The sequence below is a fragment of the Drosophila novamexicana genome, unplaced genomic scaffold (genome assembly GCF_003285875.2).
Source record: "Drosophila novamexicana strain 15010-1031.04,08,12 unplaced genomic scaffold, DnovRS2.1 tig00004555-arrow-pilon, whole genome shotgun sequence".
Taxonomy (NCBI): domain Eukaryota; kingdom Metazoa; phylum Arthropoda; class Insecta; order Diptera; family Drosophilidae; genus Drosophila; species Drosophila novamexicana.
In genome coordinates, this window is record NW_020825052.1 from 189,817 (window position 1) to 207,879 (window position 18,063).

The 18,063-nt window shown below is 44.6% G+C and overlaps 1 protein-coding gene across 1 annotated transcript; it reads left to right on the forward strand.

Moving 5' to 3' along the window:
* The first annotated feature begins 948 nt into the window (after positions 1–948).
* On the forward strand, positions 949–2,730 carry LOC115770350 (putative polypeptide N-acetylgalactosaminyltransferase 12). Its single transcript, XM_030715587.1, has 2 exons — positions 949–2,037; positions 2,099–2,730. Exons 1-2 carry the CDS (start codon positions 1,120–1,122, stop codon positions 2,705–2,707), a joined length of 1,527 nt encoding a protein of 508 aa, XP_030571447.1. The 5' UTR covers positions 949–1,119; the 3' UTR covers positions 2,708–2,730.
* Positions 2,731–18,063: the final 15,333 nt, after the last annotated feature.

Here is an 18,063-nt window from a genome sequence, read left to right on the forward strand (position 1 = left end):
GCAGTTTTTAAAGTGAGCAGCGCTTGTAAGCGGCAAATCGAGGGAGAGGAAGAGAGGGCGTGCAGAGAAGGGCTGCAAAAAAGGAAAAAAGTGCAGAAGTAGCACAAAATGTGAATGTAAATAAATAAATTTTTGAAATGTACATTTCTCGCTATCTTTGTTGCTATCTGTGTCCCGCCCCCTCGCACCCTCCCCACCAGCTGCTGCTGCCTTTCTGTTGGTTGTATAAACGTATCTCGATGAGGCTGCTGCTGTTGCTGCTGCTGCTGATATTTCTCTATGTTTTTGTTTTGCATGGCTTGTTACTACGTTTTTCACTCCCCTTCCAGCTGCTGCACTCCGCGTCGCCCTCTTCGTCTACACGCATTTACAGATAGCTACACATGTTCAGGTTGGCAAACACATGGCGTATACGTAACGTTGTACCGTGTGAAATCTTTGTTGTTATCGTTGCTATTATTGCTGTTATTTGTTATTTTTGTATTGTTATTGTTTTTGTCGTTGTTGTTGTTGGCTTTTCACTGTTATTGCTGGGACATTGGGAAAAAGTCGTTCGTTTTAGGGTTTTGTCATAAATTTCTCGCCCTGTTTTTGTTGTCTTCTTAAATGTCATAATTCAAATTGCCAAACCTCTCTAAAGAGTTATTTAGACATATTTCCATTTGACAATGGCTTAATCCTTGCAAATATTTGTGAGACACATTTAAATACCCTTCTAGAGGGTATTCTGATATTTTCATGATATGTGCAAAGCATTGAAGATTCTGTATTTCCCCCTAAAAATTGTTGTTACTTTAAGAACATTTTGTTGCGAATGCGGTTCATTGGGTTATGCGACTGCGACAATGCAGTTAGCAATGCCTCGATTGGCCATGAAATTTCGCCGACTAGACTTGGACTTGGACACATTCAGTTTCAGTTGCACTCTGCACAGCACAAGCGATGCATTATCGGCCCTTTCACTGGCAATTGTCGCAACGGGCGAGCCGAAGTCGTCGCCTCAAGTTGTGGCAGGTTCCAGCGATTCTCTTGTTATTGGTGCTGCTTGGAACGCTGCATCATCAGCTGAGCCATTGGGATGGCTTGGTTGATCCACTGCCAGCCGCGGGCATCGACAACATGCCAGCTGCTGAAATTGGCGCATTTTCCAGGCTCTGGCTTGAGTATGGTTACAATGCTTGGCTAGCTGAGCGCATTTCAGTGCTTCGTAAGCTGCCGGATATGCGTGATGATCGCTGCCTGGAGTACAGCTATCAGAACCTGAGCACACACATGGAACCGGTGTCCATTGTTGTCATCTTTCGCAACGAGCAGCTGGCCATGCTGCTGCGCACGCTGCACAGCATTGCGGACCGATCGGATCCGGAACTGATTGGCGAGCTGCTGCTGATAGATGACCACAGCGATGCCGGCTTCTGGCAGCAGCAGCGCTCCAGACACGCTTTCAAGGCGTATGTGCAGCGGTATATTCATGGAGCGGCACGTATCTTTCATCTGGAAGAGCACGTGGGCTTGGTGCGAGCGCGCCGCCTGGCTACTGCTGAGGCCAAGCAGGAGACGCTCGTCTTTCTGGACGCGCACGTCGAGGTGAGCGAGGGCTGGCTTGAGCCGCTGCTGGCTGTCATCTGTGAGAATCCTTTCACGCTCGCCACACCGCAGCTGGATCGACTGGACGAGGAGACGCTGGAATATGTGCGCGTCGTGGAACGGCGTGGCCTCTTCGACTGGAACCTGCGGCGGCGCGAGGTGCCGCTGACATGGCAACAGATAAAGCAGCTGCCGCGACCGTTTGCCACAGCTGTGCTGCGAACCTCGGTGTTTGCCATCAATGCGGAGTGGTTCAATAAGCTGGCACATCTCGACATTGAGCTTAATGCTCCAGCTGCCGCCGAGCTCGAGCTGAGCTTTAAGGCGTGGCGCATTAGAGCCCGCGTGCTCCAGGTGCCCTGCTCCCGTGTGGGTCATCTGCAGCCCAGCGATCTCGGCTACATGCAGCGCTATGGAGATCTTCAGCAAATGGCCCGCGAGCATTTCAGTGTGAGCAAGTTCTTGTCGAATTCCAATCCAACAGCAAACCATAACGGGCTGTCGCTTCCAGAGCTACAAACGTCTGACGGAGATCTGGCTACGTGAGCCCAGGTACAAATCTGTGGTCTATCAGCATCACCCACAAATCCAACAAGCCCACATGCCCAATGTATCTAAGCTGCAGGAGCTCATTAAACGTGCGGATTTCCAGTCGTTCGATTGGTATTTGCAGCATGTGGCAACCGACCTGCTGCGGCATTTTCCACTGCTGCCTCGCATTGACCTGGCGCACGGCACCCTGCGACCCGCCCACCTGCCCAGCCACTGCCTGACGGCTGATTTGAAAAGTCGCCGCATCCATTTGCAGCCCTGCAATGCTGTCCAGCCGTTGATTCAAAACTGGACCCTAAGCTCGCTGAACGATCTGCGACTCGGTGTGGATATTTGTGCTGAGGTGCAGCCCACTCAGAATGTGGCACTGAGTGCCTGCCACACGCTCGGCGGTCGCCAGAGCTGGCGACTGGACATGGACAAAAATTACCTGATTAGCAATCGGCACTGCCTGGAGTTCAATGTGCGTATGCGGGTGCACGTCAGGAACTGTGATAACATGAACCAACGCCAAATGTGGTTCTTTGAGCACACGAACGTGGCAGCAATAAAGACAAATAACTCGTAAGTGGGGACAAAATGGAAAATTTAGATATTTCTCTGTGTAATTTAATTTATTACTCATAATTAATATCTGTTTTTCCCTCAATATGTTGCTCCTTCACTTTCAATCAAGCATCCATTGACAGTTTTACATGCACATGTTCTCAATACGGTGCTTAACTCTGTTGTAGGCTATGCTCACACCGCAGCGCCATCTATTGCTACTTAGTCAAGGCGCTCACCTTCGCACTGAGTACTGATCGCTTAGCAGCTAAAAGTATGCTACATTTTCATGTGTGCCCTTTGAGGTATGCAACACATTCTGTATTTAGCAAAACCCTTCTCTTATAGAAAATTATTTTTGAAACTTATTTGAAAATTGCTTCACGACAGATATGACTGTTGTTCAGTCTTTAAACTAAGCTAGATTTGTTATTACTTTAAGGCTTTCGTGCGATTTGTTTTTGTTTTTCTTGATTAAAATGCCGCTGCAGCAGCTGCAATCGAACATGATGCAGCATTTTGTGGGCTGGCACTTGTCCCGGTCTTCTTCTAGCTGCAGGGCGCGGCTCAGCAGCGATGCGGCTACCGTTTTGTAAAAGTATTTTAGTTATCGGCTCGCTCGCAGCTGCCTCCGCCTTGCCAGCTTGTTAACGAGCGACACACGCAGCAAAAATCATCAACTGTTTTGAAATTGATGCTATCAGAGTGAAATGATAATTATCGAAAGACAAATGGTACGGTGCTGGCTGACTGGCTGCCTGGCTGCCTAGCCGCCTTCCCGGCATCGAATCCGTTTAGAAATGCAACACTCAGCGGCAGTCCATGCGTCCAAAGGCAGATAGCAGCCACAGATAGAGGCGGTGGCAGGTCCGAGTAAGAGTGCGAGTCAGAGTCAGAGCCCGAGTATGAGTACCCGCAGCACGGGCTGCGCTGCGCCGCTTGCTTGGCGGAATCCATCAACATGTGTACATATTTCAAATCCAATTTATGTACTTGCATAGCCGAAACGCAATTACTTCGCAGTTAACGCCCAGCCTCAGCCACAGCCAGAGCAACAGCAACAGCCGCAACCACAGCGAATGCCAAAGAGATGCGTTGCAAATCTCCACACGGCCACAGTTGCAGTTGCAGCAACTGCTGCTGCTGCAGCATAAAAATCAGCGCTCAGCTGCAGCCACTGCCGAGTGGCAACTGCCGCCGGTTTGTGTTACCAACTCGTTGGCTTGAAACCGATCCTGCGCCTATAAATTGCAACCAATACACACGGCGGCCCATACCCGCGGCTGCTTGTTATACACTGCCGAGGAGTACGCAGACCTGAAAGTATATCAACTATGTCAATCAATATGGTACAGCTATGGAATAAATCGATCGGAGAATCATATGCAAATTTTCTTATTAGGTATTGAAATAATAGAATTTAGGTCAGTTTTCTTGTCTTCCTTATAAAACTATATTTACTTTACCGCAACGTTGCCACCTTTTAAAAATCTCTGTGAGACAGCTTTTTACTAAGAGTTAAATATGAATTGTAAATTTGTCGACGTTTTATTCTCAGAATTCTCCATGTACTCTAGGTTATTTTTTCAATCTTCCTTGTAAAGTTAACATGCACTGTAACTTATTGACAAACGCAGTGTTTTCACCATGTAATCAATTGCTTTATGGTAGTTGTCTACAAATTGCAGCGTTGTCACCTGGTCGAACGTTAAATGTGAACAGTAAAATTGATCGACACCCAAGTCACGCACTTTTGCAAGAGCATAGACAGTTCGTTGTCTTTGGGCTGACAGCCTCTCATGGTTGTTGCTGTTGCATGTTGTTGTTAGCGTTGAATTCGCGTTCTCTCTCGCTTGAATTTGGCTTGCATGATGACCATCATGCCAAGAAGTTAACAAGTTTGCGCCAATGGGAGAAAGGCCGTCGACGATGACGATGATGACGCTGCCTGCGAGGCTGTGAGGCATTGAGGCTCTGAGGCTGCGTTGACGATGACCGCTTAAAAAGAACTGTGTAAATTTTAATGGCTGCAGTTGCATCCGCAGCAGCAGAAGCAGCAGCAGCAACAGCCACACACATGCCCCATACCAAGTCGGACGTCAGTCAGGCAGGCAGCTTTCAACAGGTAAGCCTGCGACCAAGCCCAAACGCTGGCCCGGCTCGTAATATTTTCCCGGGCCGGCAGTGCGTAGGGCGCCTTCAGCTGGCTTTGCTGCCACTGCTGGCGTCGCTGCCGCTGCTGGCGTTGCTGCGTAATTGTAGGCCACTGTTTTAGCTTGTTGTCGATAATTAGCGCTTGTTACCCCGCGCACCGCTGGCCGCGTGTTGCCTGCCAGCTAGCCAGCCAGCCTCTGCCTGGTTATTATTTATTATGAGCTTGTTGTTTTTCATCATAGCTCATTGCCCATGCCCATGCAAAGGAAACATACCGTGGCAAACCCTCCCTTCCCTTTGCCCAGCGACCAACGCATTTTCCATAATTATTTCGAGAGTTGTTGGGGTGAGCGCGCGCGCGCCTGCGCAAAGAGAAGGGAGCGAGAAGTCGAAGCGCGGCATAAACGTTCCTCTTTAGCCAAGACACACACCCCCCAGAAGATCGGCATTCACTTGTTGCTGTTGTTCTTTCAGTTGTTGTTGTTGTTGTTGCCTTGGCACGAAGCGTAATATAATATAAATATAAACAGGGAGCAGTTAGTTTTCAATTCTTTTTTTCGCATCCATTCCCTGAATTGGTTGCATGCGGCATGTTGCACGCTGCTCAGCTTGTGCCCCGCAGTTGTTTGAGCATTTCGGGCCGTTAAGGATGAAGCCAGTGCCGCAGAGCCATGGAGAATGTGAGAATGCTGCCTGGAAGCCTTGCGAGTCATGGCACAAGGGATATATTATATATAATTACAAAATTAAACCGAGGATCTCTCTCTCTCTCTCTCTCGCGCGCGCGCATGGTGTAAAGCCTATCAGCAGCATCGCTTGACTATGTGGCAAAATCTGATGGCAGCGATAAGATGCGAGATTCAAACTCACAGAAGATTGTGAACTTGAGTGTTGATAATCTCGCTAAGGAATCTCTATAAAACACGCACGAACATAACGAAGAAAATCTATTTAAGCCCTAAACATAGGCGAAAACTAAAGAAAACTGTTGCACTGAGGTTTAAACCATTAATTGTTTCATTTTTTTAATGGGAAGAGTAGCGTCTCTTTGTAGAGAGGCTTATTTTAATTTATTTGCTATGAAATTTTGAAATCTTATCCTCGCGCCAATATTATTTATTTCATAAGAATATTTTTATTGTTAGCTTGACATAGGTTCCATATCTTATCCTTCTGCCCTTTATTTTTATTTTATTTTATTATGTTAACTTAACAGATGCTCTAATCTATGTTACAGTCTCAACAGAAAATGTGCATAATTGAAAATACCCCGCGAATTCTTTTTAAATAAGCTAATAACTTCTTGAATTCGTGTTCAATTTAATGTCTTCTTTGAAATCGGATAATATTATCGAGAGAAGAAAAGAAACGAAGTCTGAGCATCATTATCAGCCCTCTGCAGAGTGTAAATTTTTGGTTAACAATAACATCGAAGGCAACCGCAATTCGGTGGCTGCTTATCCTTCAAGGCTGTTAAAACAATTTACACCAACAGAGTCAAAGTCAGTTAGGCTGAGGTGAGTGCAGGGCCATGGCCAGGGACAGGAACAGCGTCAGGCAACAATCGAATCTCGCATAACTTTGCGTTGTGGCCTCAGTTGATCGTTAAGAGCATTTTGTGTTGCCCTTTTCTGTCTGTCTCGCTGTCTGTCTGTCTCTCTGTCTCGCTGTCTGTCTGTCGTATGCAAGCAACAGCAGCAACTTAATCGACATCGTTTTCACATTGTCAATTGTCTGCAGCACTCTGCATGTCCATGTCCTCCACAACCTTCACCCATCATCAACAGCAGCCGCCGCCGCAGCCGCAGCCAAAGCAGCAGCAGCCAGCATTAAACAAAAGCCAAGTCACATCATCAAAAAAGAAGCAAAAGCTTCAACTTCAGCAACAGGCAACAGGCTTCAGCTTCAGCTTTAGTTTTAGTATTCTCCTGTCTGGTCTCTCAGCTCTCAACTTCCTGTCAAAGTTCAACAAACCGCCCAGTCAAAAGCACTGAGCACCCCCCTCGCTCTCGCACACACTCTCTCTCTCTCTCTGTCTCTCGCCCTGCTCTGCTTAACCATGCGCTATAATTGCAGATTGCAGTGGAAAAAGGCGAGCAGCAGCAACAGCAGCAGACGCAGCAGCAACAGTTGCCGCTGCCTACGTTTCGTTAATATTTTTGCAAATTTTTTTAACCTCCACTTTGCAGAGCCTTGTTGTTGTTGCTCCTGGCACACCAAAAACGTAGCCAACAATCAACAAAAATCTCAGCTTCAAATTGCACTCTCTCGCTCACCCTCTCCATCTTCATCTCTCTCTGTCTCTCTCTCCCTCTCTCTTTCTATTTCTGCATAATATCGCATGTGCACGCAGCCTGCATGCATAAACCAGTTTACACCCCCCTGACATGCACCTACCCTTCTCCTGCTGCTGCTGCTGCTGCTGCTGCTGCTCCTCCTCATATGGTGCTGGGTGAACGGAGTCTTCTGGGCTGCTGCTGCTGCTGCTGCTGCCTGTGATCGATTGCTGTTTGAGCATGCAAATGTGTAAAGACGCCTCCACCGCCGAGGTTGCAAGTCGCATGTTGCAAGTCCGAAACCGGCTAACTGGCACGGCCAGAAACGTGTCCGATTGCAGCAGCAACAGCAGCAGCAGCTTTTTGGCTCTTTTTTACTGCTTCTTCTGGCAGCGACAAAATGCAAAATATATTTGTAAGTTTGTGTTTTTTTGAAATATGTTGCTGACGATCGCCTGGCATTGATTTTCAGCGGCAACGCCTGACACACGCCCGCACGCCACCCCCTGCCCCCTGCCCACAGGCCTAGCCCTGCTACAGCATGGTGTTGCTGCAGTCGTGAGATGCTTGCTGCTGATTTTTGATGAATTTATTAAGATTTTTTCTTGAGGCTTTTTTTTGTTTTGTGCCTCGTAGCTGGACAGCATGAAAAACCAAAGATTCCAAAACAAAAAAAAAAAAGTTGAAGAAAAACTCTAATGAGTTTTTGGGCAGCGAAAAGTCAAAGTCTTGTTTTGCGTTTTTTGGCTCTGACCTGTGCCCGGACCTGTACCTGTGCTGAGCTATCAACGCCTTTACGCTTGGGCTATGATTAGTGTCAGGGTTTGGGTCAACCGCAGTTGGGATTGATATATAACCGGTACCACGGGCTGACCGCGAGCATAGACCACACAATTTTTGGTCGTCCTTGTCTCTACCTGGTCGAGGATATCAGGACATATGTCCCGCGCATCCAAATTTCCAAGCAATTGGCCGTGTCTAACAAAAACGGGCACCCAGTTAGGCTTTGTGACTACGCAAGGGTCCTGCGGTGCGTTACGAAACACGCTCTCCGCACGTCTCACAGCACGCCAGCTGTTGTCCTTTTTCTTATTCTTTTTTTTGTTGTTGCTGCCTTTGGGCCCAATCTTTTGAGGTTTGTTTAGCCAGCAGGGCAGAGCAAAGTAATTGTGCTTTTTGCCATGGCTCTCGGTTCGATTCTACCTATGCCTCACTGTAGCTCACCTTACCCTTCGATCCATTTACCTTTCTTATAATATACCAATGACAGCTGGTCTCGGCGTCCTTTTGGGCATATTCGTTTTGCCTGGCGGGCAGTTTTCTTGCCTATCGGCTTCGTGTTGCCATATCCATTTCCCTTTTGTTACGCAAAACATTTGTTTACTCAAAACATGGGTAGGGAAAATTGGAAAATTGGAAAATTGTGCGCACAATTGCTGGCTTAACGTTTTCTTTGCCCAATGTTTTTGTCCATTTGTGATTTATTTTGATCGATCGTTTGCCGTAGTTTTCTTTTTGGCTTAAAAACTCTTAAGTCTCTACGGGCTGCCTTTTGCTTCTTCCCCTGTCTTCCCTTCTACTGCCTTGTTTATTTATAGTCTTCATTTTGGTCGCTTACCATTCAATGAGAATACCCCACAAATAGTTCCCGAAAATTGCACATGTCCACACAACATTTGTGTGAACATTTGACAAGGAGTTCCTTCGGGGATCTACATTTATGTGTAGTGCTGCCCGGTTCTCATGGCTTGCCAGGTGGGCTGACAGGATTTCTACTACTGTGGCCACTTGGCAGTATCTAAAATGATCTTACCACTGGATTGAAGCATCTGCCTATTGTGAGTCATCTACACTGTGATCAAATCGTAGAGGGTGTGCAAATATTCACTGCTGGAGAAATCCACCCGCAAACGTGGGAAATTGCTGAAAATGATTCTATAATATGCTTATATTTAGCATTTTTCTTTTAAGTAATCTTTGAGAAAATTCATTTGAGACGTGTTTTACATAGAGTGTCAAATGGGGGTCAATTGTTGTGTGGGCAGAGATCAAAGTTTCTGCATCAAACCTTTTTTAAAACTTTAATGAACACCTTATGAATACATGTTTCAATCTGCTTCTTAGGCATCTGTGCTAAAGCTTTATTCTTGGATTGCTAATAAATACTCTGAAAAAAACAAAAACATATATTAAAATGTTGCTCTTCTATGCGATTCTCATTAGTTGAAGTAAGGCTCGTTATCATTACAGAGTACAGAGTGTAGTTTCCAGCTAAACTTTATCTCATAAACTTTATATCATATAGTCCAACTCTCTTCTTCTCTTTTTATATCTCTTTTCTAACCCGCTCTCTTCTTCAATTTCAGTGATATGCTTATATCCAAGCTGTTTCCCTCCTACTAAGATTATGGCAATAAAAACTCATCCGTGGGTTTGTGAAATTAGGGTAAGTCCATATTTACATATTCTTATATAAATGAGAACATTTTATATTTGGATATTTCATTAAAAAATATCTGCGGGATTGTGCAAAGTAGCTTCTATACATTATAAAATAACATTAAAGAACAATGTGGCGCGGTCTCCGGCATCCATTTTGAGTCCTGCAAGTGGTCAAGCTTTATTTGGGCTCTTCAAAGAGGAATCTTCTCAAGTTCCTCTTCTTTGGCCCATCTGACAATTCTTGAATATCTTATTAAATTATAAAATGTTCTTATGCATACATGATCTAGCACAAAACTGCCTTGAAATACTCTTGAGAGATTACAAGGACTTGCCTCAATCCTCCAAGCATATCCATGCAATTATCCAAATCATAAAAAATAACGACTTGAGCTCTCAATCAATCAGCAGCTGGCTAAACCAATTGTATTGAGAAGAGGAAACCCAGCTTCGTCTTCAGCTTCAGCCTGAAGTTCGAATAGCATTTAAATTATTGAATGCCAAATGCATTAGGCGATTTAGTGCCCCTCAAGCGCCCCGCCCCACCGTAAGTGCCCGCAGCAAAACCATAACTGACAAATCATTTTCAAGCGAGTTAAGTGAGTCCCAAGCACAAATATCTGGCCGATCGGGCAGCTTCCTCCGTCTCTCTTGCTCTGTCTACATATATCAATTGCCTGGGCTGTTAAATAGCTTTGGGTGTGTATGGGAATCCAATAAAGCTGTCACATGTGCCCGCCACTAAGAAGAAGCCTTTTGTATGCCTTTGCTCTGTTGTTTGGGTGTGAAAATCAAAAAAAGTTACTTCGCATATGCCCCTAAATTCCCCGTCCCGTTTGCCAGCTGGCAATGCCGTTTGGGGGCAACTTTCGTGCAAATTGCCAAGTGCTTTTCGGGTTTCGAGTTTTGTGTATGCAGAACTTAACAAATTTCCATAACATTCACACCACACAATGAAAGGCACACAAGCCGCGAGATGGCAAAGCAAACCGCAGCCTGCTTCTTCGATCTCGGCGCTCCGCCTTACAGTCACAGTCAGACTCAGAGTCAGAGGCAGATTTCTTCGCAGTCGCAGTCCCAGGTATCTGTCCAGTTGCAGACGTCGCTCTGTTTTATTTGCCACGTCATTTTTTTGCATGCCCTGTAATCAAATGAGCGTATATAGTTGTTAAGTGTTGGCTACTTTACAGGCAAAGAAAGGCTGACGGAAGTATAAAAGTTGGAATAGGTAACCGAACCGACGAATTCTAAATGCAAATCGATTTATGTATATCATGCATTGGATATTAGAAGAAACTATTATTTTTTTGTCCTTTGTTTTATTTTACAAACATTTGCTTGTTTAAAATAAATAAAACGTTTGCCAAGCACACTTATATGGCAGCATTTTTTAAAAAAGATTCCATACTCAAGACTTTAAAATAAGTGGAATGAAAACTCATCAAAAATTTTGTTTAACTTATGGATGCATTATTGATATATCTCAAACAAACTTTAACCAACTAAAAGAAAATTTTATTCGCAAAGGTGGAAGACAAGTGGAAGAATAATTTATTTAAAATTTTGATCTTATGGCATTGCATTGTTGATCTTTCTCAAACAAGCCGTAAAAAAGATTCCATTCCTAAAGGTGGAAATATGTGGATTGCGATTTCATACCTTGAACTTATTTTCAAAGATCATTGGCAAAAATTTATTGCAAACGTATTTCACACTTTTTCGAAATAGGAAAATATTTTTGCAAATTGTGGTTGCCAAAATTAAGGAGTATATTGAAGTCGAGCTGTTTTGCATATGCATATGAATTTGTATTTTGTTTTTGGCTTGCGGTTAGCCAGCAAGACAGCCAGACAACTAGCCAGCCGTCTGCAATGTCGTTTTGGCTGGGATTGTATAACGTTTTTGATTTTTTAAGTAGACACCTAAATGTGAATAGCGCAACGAATCGTAGCAATGCGAACCACGTCCGCATCCACGTCCGAGTGAGCGCGAGTCGCATCTGTCAGATATATTTTTTGTGGCTGCTTAGTGAAGTGTAGTTAGGATCGATGCTTCACTGGGTCCAGTTCAAGCAACACAACAGCTCCACCGCCCCAAACAGCTCGGCTCTGGCTTGCTTTTCACCTTGGCCAACACGTAGTAAGGGAAATGGCAATGCGGCACTGGCGTTGGAAACGGCGGCTGACGCTGCCGCTGCCAATAATGCAATGGAGAGGCGTGATAATGCAGTTTAGTGAGTGCTGGCTGCACCGCTGTGTCGTTAGCCGCCAAATTTACCTACAAGAAAGGCCTTAGCCAAGGCAACAATCAGCAGCGACGCGAGGCAACGTCTAACGGATTGGTTCGGATTGGATTGGATTGAGTGACTGACGTTGTTGGGGTTTCTGGGCCTGCGCTTGGGTTTGCGACTGTGGCTGTGACTGTGCCTAAGCTCAATGTGCAATATGCAGCACTTGGCACGATATTTTTTTGTTGGTTTTAAATCATTTAACTTGGGCTAGAAGACAACGACGACGACGACGGCGAAGGCGAGGACGAGGAGGACAACGACGAGGAGGATGATGATGATGGCGATGATGATGGGCTGGCGATGGCGATGGCGACGGCGACGCGAACGGCGCAAGACACTTAAAACGTGATCGAAAATTGATGTTGGTTGCAACCACCAAACAAGCAACCACCGAGAAACCTCTTCAACCACACAGCAGCCTCCCCGATTCTGGCTGTGCGGGGGAAATAAGGTCACGTGCAAAATATGTTCGTGGTGCTGCTGCTGCTGGTCGAGTTGGTTCTGGCCCAGGAGAGATGTTAATGATTTGCAGCTCAACTCCGACAACAGCTCCGAGTTGGACCTCGACTCGGCCAGGCAACAATTTTGCATATTTTCTCTGGCTGCAGATAGTAGGTAATATGCTTGTTAATGTGCCCAGCTTTGCCTTGATCTCTCGCTCTCGCTCTCTCTATGGTATGTATGTGGAGTTCAAAAACCAGGAAGTGACTCAACAACAACTGCATACAACTGGCAAAAACGGAGGTGAAAAATATGACTTGGTTATTTATTGTTGAAGTGTTGCAGTGCAAAAAGAAAAACCGAACCACACTCAAAACCCAAACGCAAAGCGAGCGTTGGGCCTAAACTACGTTTGGGGTATTTAGCCAAGTGATTTATTTAGCCTGGCACGCCAGGCGGTTAACCGCTTGACAAGCAGAACCTGGAGCAGCGGCGGCTCCAGCAGCAGCAGCAGCAGCAGCCTTAGCATCAGCGGGCGGATCTGACTGTGGAGCAGCAGCTGCCCCAGCCAGCACAGGCACACAAGTATCCCACATACCACATACAACACATACGACTACAATAAGCCATAATTATCCAAACGTTGATCCGACTGGTTCTGCTCAACATGCCTCTCGCATACAGCGAATTACTATAGAATCTTGAAATGCGCTACACTAACTGCACATAACTCAGCATCTACTCGAACAATTTCCATAAAATTTATACTGCTTCTCAAATACCCATAATCAACTGTGTTTGGATGTATTCTCCGAGTTAAGCCCTTTAAATGTTAACTGATATTGAAATTTTCTACTAATTACAATTTTGATATGGGTCAATTTATTTACAATTAATGGGAGATGGGAAGTTTTTCTTCCTGTGGTAATTATAAAATTAAATAATAATCATTATGATTTTATTTTATGTTATTTTTGTAGAATTTCCTTTTTACTCTCTGTTGACAATTCAGGTATGGGATTCGAGAATGCGTAGCTTTTTTGCACAATTTATTAATATATACAATTATTCATTTTTCTTTATATTTAAGGTAGTTTTCTAATATATCCCACAAACTTATGAAAATTGCTTGCAATATAATATGAAAATAGAACAAACTGAATTTCATATGAATGAAATTTTCCAAGTTATTTCATTAAATATTTCGTCTCGAGTATATGCAGCTCTTACAAAGTCCAATCTGTAGTGACATTCACAAATTTATGATTATTGCTAGCAAACAAATATAAAATATTATATAGTTTATTTGATTTAATTGCAACCACTTATTATTTTATTCCCTCGAATAAATCATTAGATAAATTTGGAATCTTTCAACAGAATGAACCTTTTCTTCGCGCTATTGACTGTTCCCACAAATCAAACGTTGTCTACTTATAATTCCTTTGAGTTCTGCCCTCTCTCTGTGACGCCTCCTTCCGCTTGTGTTACATTCACTGTCACGTATCGCATGGACCCTGCTCAATCAATCGATTGCTCGAGCTGCAGGGTGCGGGCTGCAGGGAAGCTGGGGTGCAGAGGTGCATCTAAGGTGCTTGGAAACGTCGCATCGATATCGTCATCGTCATCGTCATTGCTACTCCAGAACTGCCCCCCGCGCCGCACTGCTCCAAATGCGGCCTGGGCGCTGTCCAAATCGATAAAATGCACCGCGATCAGCGCGGCACACATCAAATTAGTTATTAATTGAAGTGGAAAGTTCTCAGAATGTGTAGCACGGCGGGCGGTCAACGCGCATGCGTTCGGCAGGTCCAGGTCCGCAGTGCGCATCGGGCAACGGAATTGGGAATTGGAGTTGAGATCGGAGTCGGAGTCGGAATCGGAGTCAGCGTCGGATTGGATAGCTTTGCTTGTGGTAGCTGTCTGTGTGTTAGCTGCCCGACTGCCTTGTTAGCCACTTTGTTAACCTGTTTTGGCGGTGCGCATTTGAATTTTCATTTATTATAAGCGAGTTGCATTTCTAATTTGAGTCATGTGACCAAAAACAGTTTTGTCCTAGTTGTCGCAACTGTGTCTTAAACAATTGGTGAATGGTTTCGGCCATAAATCTTTTATTTCCCCCCCTACTCGCTCTGTTGTTGTTGCTGTTGCATGTACACACATTTGTGCCATTACTATGACAACAAATTCATGAGAAAGTACGGCGACTGCTGCTGCTGTTGCAGCAGTAGCTGCCACAAGACAGACAACACAGCCAGAGCTGGCGGGGCTAACAGGAGCTGGGTGGGGGCGGGGTACCTGCATCATCTGTTTGTTTGCCTGTCATTAGAAAGAGAAGAAGAAGAAGAAGCAGCAGCAGCAGCAAAAAAAGCGTTGAACGTCGAGAGTTTTGAGTTGTGTGTCGAGTTGAGTCGAGAGTCGACACTAGACCGAAAGTCTGCGCTCACTTGTGCTTCTTTTGATTGGACTCGAAACTCAACTGAAGTGCACTTGTACGCCAAAACAAGCCACGTCACTTGGCCACTACACACTCTACACTACACTCCACAACACACAACACACTCCACATACTCCCATACCATTGCCCAAGCACTCCACTCCAATCCAACACACACATCTCGCCATCATCGTCATCAGCGAATGGCCAGCACATCAAATTGTGGGCCGCTGGCAGCGCCAATCGCCAAGAAGCCGCAATAGTAACAACAACAGCGACAACAACAGCGACAGCTTTTGGCCAAGTCTTTGGCTATGGCTTTCACTCGACATCACGTTAAGTGTCTTGTAAATGGCATTGTTTTCGTTTTTCATTCAAAAATGTGCGTTGCACCGAGCCAGAGATGAAGGGAGGGAGGTAGAGACAATGGTCCAGTGTCCAGTCAAACGGAGGCATCTGTTACCTCGACGTCCCCCCTCCCTTCCATGCCAATAACAAAGTGCCAGCCAGTTGTGCCCTAGACCGTCATCATATTTGTCATAAACTTCATAAATTTTCTGTATAGCCAGTACCTTTATAAGGCCGAATGGACGATGCTCTAGCCAATCTTAAATATGTGTGCGATTCCAATTTTGGGCTCAGGTTTTCGAAAAGAAACCCAACTGTTGATTGCCACATCAATAAGTCTCTGATTACATTATTGCATTAGCAGCTAGATTTACATAATTATGTTTATATCTTTCTACCTACTCATACGATTATGATCGAGATATGACTAGATACACAGCTCAAATCGAAATCTTGCTGAATTATCATAATATGCATATTAAATTCATATTTGAGCCAGTTTCTGGATCAAATCTCATCAAACGTATCAGTGGGCTTGGCCTTAACCCGCATATGAAAGAGAGAAGAGTGCAGTATTCTTTTTTTTTGGAAGAATCCGAAGAAAGTATTTGAATTTTAACACCTGTTACAGGCATTTTATCTGATGTGGCAATCATCAAAGCAAATAATAAGCTCTGATAAATATTTTTGTTACATGAATTCCATAATTCGCATAAATTCAAATTCTTGTTGATCAGCAGCTGTCATCTTTACGATCTTCACACCGAAATTTAACTGAGCTCTGATCAGATCTGCATGAGCCCAAAATCAATTGATTTTCGTGATTCGGTAATGATCAATTCCAATTCTCTTATAAAGCTGTGTAGTCAAGTGCAAACTGTGGCTCTGCCTCTTCGACTGCCGTTTGATTGATCTTGACTGATCGCAGTGGAGCCAAAAAAATAAAAATTAAATCCACTTATCGCATTAGCAATTGTCAGCATCTGAATGTGGCAGTCACGGCTGCTACCTCTGGAACTAAGGCTCATGAGCGAGGATCATCTGTAATTTGCTTTCTAAAGTGATCAGCCTGCCTCTGGCCCGGGCCTGGGCCTGGGCCTGGGCTGGGGGCCTCGGGCATCAGGCCATCAGGCTAGTGCCTACAGCTTTTCATATGCCTTTTTGACAATCGTCGCTGCTGTCGTGGCATTCATCACAATTTCCTGCTGATCGACACTTAACATACATACAAAAAAAAGAAGAAAAAAGAGAGAGAGAGAGAGAGATACGGTGGCAATGTTCGGGTTTTATTCGTTTGATTCGTTTGTTTGTCTTGTCATTCACTCAAGCATTTAATTGTCAGGCGACAAAATGCAAACAGATAAGTTCAAGAAGCAGTTCAAATGTACAGCATTTTCCCGCTATTGATCTTGAAACATGCTTCATGCAGCATGCAGCATGCAGCATGCGGCATGCAACATGCAACATGAAAACATGACCGTGATTGGTGGTGGCCCGAGGTTCGAGGTTTGCTTTTTGGGGCCTGCTCTTAAAATGAGCTCGCATTCAAATTGCCGCATTGACTTGTCCATTGACTATTTTTCTACTGTTATTTTATTTTTTTTTTTGTGGTTTTCATACATTCAATTCAATTAAACAAATTTTGCGATCGGCGCTGATCGCTCGCCGATCGCCGGGTGCACTGCCGACTTTTCTATTTTGGCCCCAAAACAACAAAATGCAGAGAAGAAGAAGAGCGATGGTGGTGGTGGGGGAAGAGAAAAAAAATGCACAGAATTGTAGAAAAAGTAAACAACAAAGTGTTAAGACAAACGTGCAACGGTTTGGGGTCAGTACCATTCACTTTTGGCTCGTTTTAAACTGGAGTTAAGTGCTATTTGAGGTAAGAATTTCATTACGTTTACGTACGTGCGCCGTTTTGGGCGGCATTCAAGGGGAGCACACACACACACTCATACTATACGGGAGGGGGGCTTCAGTTGTTTTAGTTGGGAGCTGGGAGCTAAACCAACTGCGCATGCATATTGCTTCGAAGACGACGACACGTTTGCATTTTGAAAAGTCACGACCCACTTAGCCAACCATGAGTAACGGACAGCGGCCAAAATACACACACACTCACACACACCTGGAAGATACACTAGAGAGCCAAGTGTTTGTTTCTCTATAAGCAAATCGAATCGAAATCGCATCTGATCGAATCGCAGCGCACCGCATCGCAACGCATCGCATGGAATCGCAGTCGGCGAAATTAACGCATTTCATGTTCCACTTTCAGGGTGGGTGACTCACAGATTCGAAGCTTGTGAAGATGCCAATTGGAGATGCGTTGATTAATTGCCATACTGACATCTCGCGCACCGCAAAACCCAAAAAGCCACTCAACAAAATAAAAAACAAGCAAAGTGAAATCCAAAACTGTGTTTTATGTTTGTTCGTTTTCAACAAACATTTTTCTTCTTGTTTTCAGGCCCTATGTTCCAACCCCCCTCCCTGCCCTTCGCCTCTTCCTCACGCTGTGTGAAAGTGAAGTTTCAACGAAAAAATAAAAAAAATAAATAAAAGTTCACAAGCTTTTTGAGTCGAACTGCGCAACAATAGCTGATAAAACAAATACATTTGTCGCCTCTATAAGAAATGTACATAAAGAAAGATTCGGTCGAAATGTAAAGATATTTGTTAAGATGCCTACGCCAAATACAAAGGCCCTGAAAGTCTGAAAGCCGAGAGAGTCTGTCTGCCGGACTAGGCCGGTCCGGGGCACGGGCTGTGTGTAGAAGCCGTGATTTATTTGCTTGTCAGTGCAACAGCAACAACGGCTAACGAATATGGCTGGTTAAACGATGCGGGAAATTCTTAAAAATTTGACGCTTAACCACAAACAACAACGCCAAGGCAAATGCTCGTGACCGTTAGACAAATAATATTAAACACCAGGTTTTTTTTTTATTTTAATTTTTTCTGGAGAGGTATTGCCGCAAGGGGCAGGC